This window comes from Lolium perenne, chromosome 3 (genome assembly GCF_019359855.2).
Source record: "Lolium perenne isolate Kyuss_39 chromosome 3, Kyuss_2.0, whole genome shotgun sequence".
NCBI lineage: Eukaryota > Viridiplantae > Streptophyta > Magnoliopsida > Poales > Poaceae > Lolium > Lolium perenne.
In genome coordinates, this window is record NC_067246.2 from 349,023,331 (window position 1) to 349,033,409 (window position 10,079).

Here is a 10,079-nt window from a genome sequence, read left to right on the forward strand (position 1 = left end):
AGCGGGAGAGATGAGGGACATGAGGAGGAACCGGATGAAGACCATGGCCTTCGTGATGATGGTCATGACCATGTTGGTCATGTTCTATGTGATTCTAGTTTAGGTTAGGACCTACATTGTGAGGTGTATGACGATACTTGTGACGACTATGTACCAAGACTTCTAACTTTGTGAAACTTCGCCGTTCGGTGTTGCATATGCACATGTGTTGTATGAATCAACACATTCCGAAACGAGACTTGCGTATTTGTGTACTGATACCGAAATGAAACTTGGCTCTCTATGTGCTTCTCATATTGCATGTAATACTGTATAAATATGAACTGCGTTGTAAATATATACTGCTGTCAAAATTGTATTGTAATATGCTGGAAAAAAGTGGAAAAAATAATTTTCGAATTAATTGCCGGCGCACCTAAATGAAACATTGCCGGCGCACGTAGCATGCGCCGATCTTTGGAAGCACTCTGCCCGCGCACCTGATAGTGCGCCGGTGGAATAGATCTTTGCCGGCGAAGCGGTGGTGCGCCGCGATGGCTGATATATCGCCGGCGCACTATCTGGTGCGCCGGCAGTGTCCGTTTATCACCGGCGCGTTCGCACCGGCGGGCTCGTGGTGCGCCGGCAATGGGGGTTTTAGGTGCGCCGGCAATGGGCCTTTCCCTAGTAGTGGTAGCCTCGGGGGCTACTCCCATCGGGAGCGCTGGTCGCGCACCCGATAGAAAAATAACTTCGACAGCATCTATGACAATCAAGGTTTGTAGACTCAACTCGATTCTACGACTCGAGTGGAGCCTACTCCCATCGGGAGCACATGGATTTCATCAAATCCTCCAGAAATATAGTTAAGTTCTTCATCGAGTAGTACAACTTGAGTCTATGCCCAAGTGCAAGCACTTGTCCATAGACTCGGGGGCTACTCCCATCGGGAGCGCTGCCGCGCACCCGATAACTTCGAGAATCGTCGACATTATCTACGCTACACATGATCTACGACATGGACCTCGCCTTGTATTTTCTTCGACTTCGGAGATGGTTATGCTTGGAGTTTCTACGCAAGTCTTCGACTTCCCTATAAACTCGGGGGCTACTGACATGGGCATACCTTTCGGGTACCCATTATTAGTATACCCGGCTCGGCCCAATATGGAGAAGACTCAATATGGAGAAGGCCCAACAAGGCAACCCGAAGAAGTAGTCGACTAGGACTCTTGTAAAACCCTAGGCTGGTTGCATATATAAAGCTAGCCAGGGCACCCGAAATAAAGGGGCCAATAGATAGACAACATAGCTCCGTCTATGGCGGCACCTTGTAAACATACTTATGCTCATATACTGGATTGCTAGCAGCACGTAGGGATCCTCCACCGAGGGGACCCGAAGCTGGGTACGTCGTGTGCCTAATCTCGTCCCCGGAATCTCCATCGTCGCTCTTCCCGAAAACCCTAGTCTACAATATGTAGGCATTGGTGAGGTGATCCCTCGTCAGCGCCATTATTGGCGCCGGTGAAACCGGAGCCGCTTTCCCCGTCGCTCAACCGTGATCGCAGCGGCGGCGGGATCGTCATCCGCGAGTCCTCGATGCCACGCGGCCACCTCCGCATGGTTCGCCCCACGCGCGAACCAGGCACCTCCGACGAGCGGAAGCGCAAGCCGGTGAAGGTGGAGGAGGCCCACGACGCCGAGGACGCCGCAATCCTCGAGGCCGTCATGGCGAAGTCCCTCCAGGACCTCGTCCCCGCCGACAATGCCATGCCCCTCGACCAGGCGGGAGAAGGAGGAGGCGGAGCGGCAGGCTCGGATCCTCGTGCAGGCCGCTCGCTACCGCCGGCCTACAACTCCTCCATCTAGTGCCCCCGTCCCCGTCATCGACCTCGAGACGGAGTCCGACGACGAGTGGTACAAGCCCTCGCCGTCCCCGCCGCGCAACGGTGGCCGGTGGGGAGACCCCGGCCAGGGCACCAACAGCCAGGCGGCAGCGGCGCCGCCGCGTTTCGACAACAACGGCTCCGACGATGATGGCGGCGACGGCGATAAGGACTACACGGTGTTCTACCGCCATTTCGGCATGTAGAGCACCGTGTTTTAATATTTAAAGTTGTATTCCCACGGCCGAATTCGAAATATATTCGAATTCGGCCTCTATGTATGAACTTCGCCCTCTATATAGTAAATATCATTAAATTTAGTCTAAATTCAATCGTTTTTAGCCGTATTTCGTCAAGCTTTCGTTTTTCAAAATTAGATCGGCGTCTTCGGCTGAGAACGCGGCTGGGAAACTGATCCTCCCCACGCCATTTTTATGTCCAATCCAGACGAAATTTACTCCGGATTTCGGCGTAGGGAGGCCAAACGAGTGGAGATGCTCTTACTGTTGACGTCACTCATGTAGGTGAAGTTGCCTTTAAAAAGAGATTTTGGCTCCACAATCTCAAAATCTTGTGGACAACCCATAAGCTTGTAGTCTACCACAAGAAATAAATAAATAGTACTTTTGGACTCCACTACCACTATTGGTCACAAGGTTCACTTTTGACTACTTTTTCCTGACACGTGGGACCAAGCTTGTGGTGAGCTTTTGTAACATACATACTCCGTACTATATACGTTGTGTAGTACTACCTCCGATTCAAAGAATAAGGTGTCCTCGTTTTATGTGCTTTTCGTTTGACTAAGTATTACTTCAAATATATAAAAATTGTTTGTATAAAATTAACATCATTAGAAAGTGCTTTTCAATACGAATTCAACAATACTAACTACATATAATATAACCAAGATTTTGTTGCTTAATTTTTATGGTCAAACTTCGTCTTGGAATACGCGTGTGCCTTATTCCTTGGGACGGAGGTAGTAGTACTTCCTTTGCCACAAATCTGCTACCTGGGTCCCAGCTTATGGTGTGGTTTGGCAACATAGGCGATGCGCTTATTGAAATAGGTCTCATAATTAAGTACCTTGCTTTGAGCTTGGTATGCGAAACATAAATGACTATATATTTATTTACAAATATGTAGTCTCAACACAAGATTAGGTTAAAAATAAAAAATAATAACAGTTCTATTTTTAAAAAGTTGGATTTTTTTTAAAAAAGGTTGGAATATTAGCGCGGGTGTGCTTCGCCACGGGCGGCAATGCCGCCGCCGGCACCACCGGAGAATCCAAAGTCAACACGGCGGAAGCCATTGCTTCGCTGCTAAACAAAGGGGGAAGTCGTCGCCTCCGATGCGTGCGCCCACGGCCAGATCCACCAACCACCACTCGCTGCTTCCGTTCGCCGACGCCACCAACAACCTGCCGCTCATGCCGTCCTCCTCCGCCGCGCCGGCGACGCACCGCCTGCGCCTCTGGTGGCGCCGCCTCGGCCGCCGCGGCGCCACAGCAGCGTCCGTCGCCGCGCTGCTCGCCGCCGCCTTCTTCTTCCTGGCCCTCTCCCCCGACGCTTCCGCTCCGGCCACCTCAGCCCCGTCCTACGGCCACCGCCTCCCCGCGCTCGTGGACCTCACCCTCGTCGACGGCGCCAAGGAAAAGGGCGCCGTGTGTCTCGACGGGACTCCACCTGGGTACCACTGGCTGCCGGGGTTCGGGGAGGGTTCCGACAAATGGCTCCTCCACTTGGAGGTGATGAGCGTATATCTCTGCTCGATATGTGTTTGTTATTACGCCTCTATGGAGATGGCTGAAGCTTTTGGTGTTGCAGGGTGGAAGCTGGTGCAGGAATCTGACCGTGTGTGGTCAGCGCAAGAAAACAAATCTTGGTTCCTCTGACTACATGGAAAGGCGGGCTGAGTTCGTCGGCATTCTGAGCGACGACGAGTTGCAGAATCCAGGTACATTATACTGTTCGAAGTCATCAGCGGCTGCTGAATGTGTAGCACTGGTTCCAGTATTTTCAGTGTATAACAGAACTGAGCTGTTTACTACACTGGCTATCTTTTGATCCTACTTTTGGTCGGTTTATGATTACCCCAGTAAATATCCAATCTGAGGTCTACTCTGAGCAAATTTCAGTCTAGTGTAGGCATTGCAGACACTCTATTATGTTGTTCTGTTTGGATATGTGGAATCTCTTCTTCAGTAACTACGCTTCATGCAGTGAGCCAGTGATATCATATAGGCACTACTCTTGTACACCCACTGAGAAATGTTTCATGTAAACACGCAGATTTTTACAATTGGAATAAAGTTAAGGTAAGGTATTGTGATGGCGCGTCATTTTCGGGAAACGTCGAAGATGAATTTCAGGTTAGCAGAACCTTCTGCAGTTTACTTCTTAGTTTCTAACTCATGCAGTTCAATTGGTTAGCAGTTGTCCTGAATAATCCTTTGTGACCATTGCAGGATGGCACCAGTTTCTACTTCAGAGGACAGCGTATCTGGGAAGCAGTCATGCGTGAACTGTTATCCAAGGGTCTATCCCGTGCTAAAGAGGTAACCTTCCGACAAAATAGGTTTGATTGTTGATATCTTGATTACACAGAAGCAGGGTTTTCTAGATTTCTTGCTGTACTCCTGTTAACAGGTCGGCATACTGTTCACACCTACAACTGGCCCCACCCCTCAAAGAAAAGATGAAATTGATTATTAGTTTTGTTATTTTAGGTGTTTTTTCCTTCATCATAATATTTAAGCAATGGATAGCATGGCATTTAGGTGTGTTTTCCTTCATCATAATATTCATATCACTTCTCTATAAATTCAGCAAAGGTTATTTTGTCTTGTTTTGTTTAAAATTTCGAGTCACTCTATGATATGCTTTTTGGATACAGTAATAGACTGATAGTCCATGCCATACTATTTGGTTCTGAAATTTTATTCATACTCTGTCACCCAGTCATTTGCTTATATTAGTTCGTCTTGTTTGCTGCAATGTCTCTGAACAAAAGCAGTGCGTAATGTTCTTGGACTCTTTATGTTCAGTCCATGAAAGAAAATAAGTTTGGAACTAGACATTGGTCTAATCGTCGGTGGCATGACAGTCTCACTACTGCTTGGCACAAAATGCTAGATTTGTAGCCGATTCGAGATCAGTTGATAGTGGAAGAACCTGGATCGTAGCCGATTTGGGGGAAAATGTTAGATTTGCTTCCTAGATAGCATGGCATTTTGGTGCATTTTCCTTCATCTTTTGTATTCATATCACTTCTCTGTAAGTTCATAAAAGGTTATTTTGCCCTGTTTTGTTTATAATCTCAAGTCAATCTATGATGTGAATTGTGGATACAGTAATAAACTGATAGTCCATGTGATACTATTTGAGTGTGAAATTTGATCCGTACTCTGTCACCCAGTCATTTGCTTATATTATTTAGTCTTGTTTGCTGCAATGTCTTTGAACAAAAGCAGTGGGTACTGTTCTTGGACTCTTTTTGTTCAGTCCAAGAAAGAAAATAAGCTCGGAACTAGATGAAGGTCTCATAGGTGGTGACATGACAGTCTCACTACTTTTTTGGTAAAATGTGAGATTTGTGGCCGGATTGAGATCAGTTGATAGTCACTAGCTTTTATGATTTTAGCTTCTGACCTTTTGATTTCATTAGTTATGTTGTCTCTGTATTGTCATTAATCCTTGCTTTTTTTGTTGTGATACTTTATTGCTGATCATTTTCTACAATTTCAGGCTTTTCTTACGGGCTGCTCGGCTGGTGGTCTATTCACTTACATTCACTGTGATGACTTCCGTGCACTTGTACCAAAGGCGTCCACTGTTAAGTGTCTAGCCGATGGTGGTTTTTTTCTTGACGTGTATGTGCTTGATTTGATTTTCTGTTGATACCCCTCCCTTACCATTTGCTCTAGCATATTCACAGGCTAATTTTTTATACTTGTACATGCTGCGGTGTAGTATAAGTAGGCAACACTATCAATTGTCACATCCAGCATTTTAAGAAGTTCATCTATATGTAAATTTACCAATGCTTGGTGATGACATGATTTTATTCAGTGCTAGTTTTGACAGCCTAAAATGATTATATTTTGAACCACTTGTAAAAACCAGCCAAAAGAGATAATCATCTGAATCAGCACTAGTCCAATCAATTCACTGAAGATGCTTGTCATTTCTTAACACATGATCTACAGGAACCTACTGTTATATGCACATTCTAACATATTAGTTCTTCTGAGGAATCACCGATAAACGAATCACGTGTACTGCTGGCTCTGTTTGACTGGTTCTTCCCTATGGTTGATTACAGAGAAGACATATCTGGGAGAAGGTATATGCGCAGCTTCTATAATGACGTTGCTCGTCTCCAGGTCTCTCCCTCTCTCTACTGAAGTAGTGCTATTACCCTTCCAAGGGACCATTTTTTGTATTAACTCTTACTCATAGTTGCAAGATTCATCTTTTTTTTTTTCTGAATGATTCGCTGCAGGATGTGCGGAAAAACCTTATTCGTTGCAGTTCAGATATGGAGCCAGGGCAGGTTATCCTTAAGTTTATTTCATATCGCAGTTATGGCACTAGTAATGAATAGTTGAATACTATCAAGCTGCTATGTGCTAAGTACTCCTTAATCATGTGCCTGCCAGTGCTTTTTTCCACGGGAAGTTGCAAAAGGCATCAGCACCCCAATGTTTATTCTCAATCCAGCATATGATGTTTGGCAGGTATGACTATCCTTATCTGTTGCAGACTTTTCAATGTTCTGTTTCAACGTTATTATTAACATGATAAACTTCCTCCTCTTCTATTTTCAAGGTTGAACATGTCTTGTCTCCAGAAGGGTCCGACCCTGAACGTTTGTGGGAAAATTGCAGACTGGATATTACTAAATGTGATGCAAAACAGCTTGAAACTCTCCAAGGTTATTGATAGAACAAACTCATTTATCTGCTCCTCCCTGTTTTCTCGCTAACAAGTCACTGCCATTTCATATATGCACTTCACTAGCTTAATAAGTATATAATTTGCAGGCTTCAGGAGAGAATTGCTTGATGCTATAAGTGATTTTAAGAAGAAAAAGGACTGGGGCATGTTCATTGACTCATGCTATATACACTGTCAGTCAATGAACCCCTTGACTTGGCACTCTCCATCTGCCCCTAGAATCAATAACAAGGTAGACCCGCCTCTCGTTTGTAAGTAACAGTGGAAAGGGGTGTTTTAGTTTTCATCAGTTCGTAATATAGATTGTCGTGTGGCAACTGGCATTTCGAATATAATCCTGAACTTTGTAGATCTATTGTCTAAGAAGTTAGTATTATTTTTCTAGAGGAGATTTGGAGTTTAATGTCACAATGTTACTGTAATAACATGAAAGGTTCTTCCGTAAGTGAGCTACATAGTATCATGGCAGGCCGGGCATATATTTCATGAAAGGAGAATTACGTAACAGCCTGACAGGGAACAATATCCTTTATTTTGCGATCACTGGCATACTAACCCAGTTCAATTTCTTATCAAAACAGACCATTGCTGAATCGGTGGGAGACTGGTTTTTCAACCGGCGAGAGGTGAAGGAAATCGACTGTGAATATCCCTGCAACCCAACATGCCACAACACGGTTCTCAGTCGACCGTACAAGGAAGCATGATGACGTTTTCGCTGTATCATTTTGGTGACTTCCAGCACACTTTGCACCTCGTGTGGTTACCAATAGGCGATAGTTGATTTTTTTTTTCTGAGGGAACACAGTGAGCTTGGAGTTGATTCACACATGTACTTGACCGCTGTTGAAATATAGAAACCGCAGATTTGCATCAGAGAAACACCAGATATCGGTATCTATAGACTTATTTGTGCTTTACAACTGATATACTGGTATCTATGTTTGACCTGACAGCTACTCAGTCTTGTCCTTGAAACAGGGGAAGAGGCTGACGAGGCAATACCTGTACTACACCTATGGAAGTGTTGGTTGATGTCGTCCAATGTCAACCTTTCTGCAGCCAAAGCCTGATTTTTCTCCTTGGAACACGGTAAGCTCTTCGCCGGTCTAGGCACGGCCATTAACCACCATGTCCGGTCCCCTTGAATAATCAAACTCTATTGCCCCAACTACCATTAGTAGCAGTTGCTATCTTGGATGATGTGGTTAATTCGTAATAAAACTGCATATGATGACAGCGAGATATCATATGACCTTGTCGTCTAGAGCACGATACTCTTTTTCCTCTCTAAATGATGCTGAAATAAAACTGAAAAATTCTGGTAACATTTCAATATTGTCTGAAAAAGTCTGGTCCTAGCGGCTAGGTTGAGAAGCCAAGCCGGTCGTACATAGTGCTAATTAGTACTCCAGTATGTATATGCAGGTGGGGAACGCACTAAGTTAAAAGTCAGTCTTTTCCTTAAAAAAAGCTAAAAGTCAGTCTTTTATCATGGACTCATTTATCATGTTTATGACCATACTTATAGCTCAATGATATGGGTTGTAAATATCTAGTAGATGCTCTCGTCTATGAAGAGATACCTGAGCACTCATGGCATCTTCTGCTGATGCCATCACCATATGTGATGTGGGAATATGTACAAAGTTTCTTTGAATGCATAAATGTCAAACATATGCAACAACTTGAGTGTCCACCGAAGTGCTGATCTAGTGCAAATTGAGTTCTGATATAACGTTTCGAAAAGAGGGAGGGCGACGGTCGGGCGATTCCAGGGCGACCTGGGGCCGCCGGCGTAACAGGAGCTGATATCGGCGACGGCGCTTCTCCTGGGGGCCCTCCGGCTCCCTCGGGAATGGCGTTCGGGCGCCTCGGAGAGGGATCAGGCGAGTTGGAGATTTTCAAGGTGCGGGCGTTGCAAATCGTCAGACGATCGCGAGATCCGACGCGATGTCTGCAATTTCTAAGGAGTAAAGTCGCGGCTTTCCTCGAATTTGACATCAATAGTTCGTCGACTCTTGGGGTTGAACAAGGGACAGCCGTTGAGGCAGTCACCCACTCGAAGTCACCGGTCGACGCCGTCGCGGCGGACGGCGTTGTCGTCCCGTCAAACCAGGTAAATGCTTTGGATCGGAATTTGGCGGTGAGTGAGGAGGAACTGCCGGTGCCAGAGCCAGCATCGGCGCCGGCGGTGGATCCTGTTTTCGCTGCTGGGTCGAAGATACTGCAGGAGAAGGAAGAAGTCCCGATGGAGGAAGGCATACTGGAGATTGATCTCGATCGCACTACGTCTAACACAGTTCAGCTCTATGCTCACGAGGCTATTGTTGATAGCACAGTTCAGCTCTATGCTCAGGGGGTCTTTGTTGATACCGATGGGGGAGGCGCAAGTGATTTATCCAGTATGTGGTGTGCGCACTTTGAAATCAATTTGCTAGCAGAGTGTGTAAAATTTGTAAAGGGGCAAGCGGAAGGCGTCCAGTTGCAAGCAACGCATATTGTAACTGGATTCACGTTTGATCCTGGAGTGCTGATTTATTCTTTGAGACATCGAGCGCTGAGGCCCAACAACATAGAAATTTCGTTTCAAGGAAAAGCTGCATCAGAACATAAGGAACAAGAGAACATGATGATTGGCGAGGGGGGTAGAAGCGCTGCTGCTGGAGAAGACTCTGAGGATGACCACATTGTCACTGCGGCCGTAGGAGATGTACTGCAGATAACAACTATGGTTGAAAATCTGATTGTGAATGAATGTAGGAACAATATGCTGGAGTCTACACCAAATCCTCTAGTGAATCCTGCTAGTAAGACTGACCGTGCAGCACGCGTCCAGGAGGCTACAGACAACCTGAAGCGTACCTTTGATGGGGTTCGAGAGTTGAGGAGCCAGTGGGAGAAAAGATCTGCAAACCCAAAAGCCAGCCCAAAAAATAGTCAGAGCACCAAGGACAGGCAAGAGAAGGAGCCAACGGTGGGCACGTCACCAGTCACGCCGGAGCCAGCCGGCAAGGAGCAGCCTAGTGCTAAAACTGTGTCTGACTCTGAATCTCAACGCTTTAAGGTTAGCCGTGTAAACTATCGGATTTTTAAACATTGGAGGGGCACGGTTAACCAGCTTCGGATCTGTGAACTACATGGTACAAAGGGTGTCGCTGAGCTGCGCGCTAATAGCCTCCTGGGCAATCGTGTTGCGGAGTTTGAAAGGGCTCATGAGCATGAGGAAGTAGAGTCTAGCTGTGAA

The 10,079-nt window shown here is 46.0% G+C and overlaps 1 protein-coding gene across 1 annotated transcript; it reads left to right on the plus strand.

The window, feature by feature from the left end:
• The first annotated feature begins 3,084 nt into the window (after positions 1-3,084).
• On the plus strand, positions 3,085-7,733 carry LOC127346168 (pectin acetylesterase 5). Its single transcript, XM_051372713.1, has 11 exons — positions 3,085-3,621; positions 3,701-3,830; positions 4,166-4,245; positions 4,342-4,431; positions 5,621-5,745; positions 6,198-6,258; positions 6,378-6,428; positions 6,535-6,612; positions 6,704-6,809; positions 6,919-7,064; positions 7,414-7,733. Exons 1-11 carry the CDS (start codon positions 3,226-3,228, stop codon positions 7,537-7,539), a joined length of 1,389 nt encoding a protein of 462 aa, XP_051228673.1. The 5' UTR covers positions 3,085-3,225; the 3' UTR covers positions 7,540-7,733.
• The last annotated feature ends 2,346 nt before the right edge of the window (positions 7,734-10,079 follow it).

Bases quoted from the DNA above. Each gene is read 5' to 3' on its own strand.
- LOC127346168 (XM_051372713.1), top strand. From the start codon at position 3,226: ATGCGTGCGCCCACGGCCAGATCCACCAACCACCACTCGCTGCTTCCG. The intron at 3,622-3,700 runs GTGATGAGCGTA...TTGGTGTTGCAG, and splicing joins AATGGCTCCTCCACTTGGAG to GGTGGAAGCTGGTGCAGGAA. The intron at 6,429-6,534 runs GTTATCCTTAAG...TGTGCCTGCCAG, and splicing joins CAGATATGGAGCCAGGGCAG to TGCTTTTTTCCACGGGAAGT.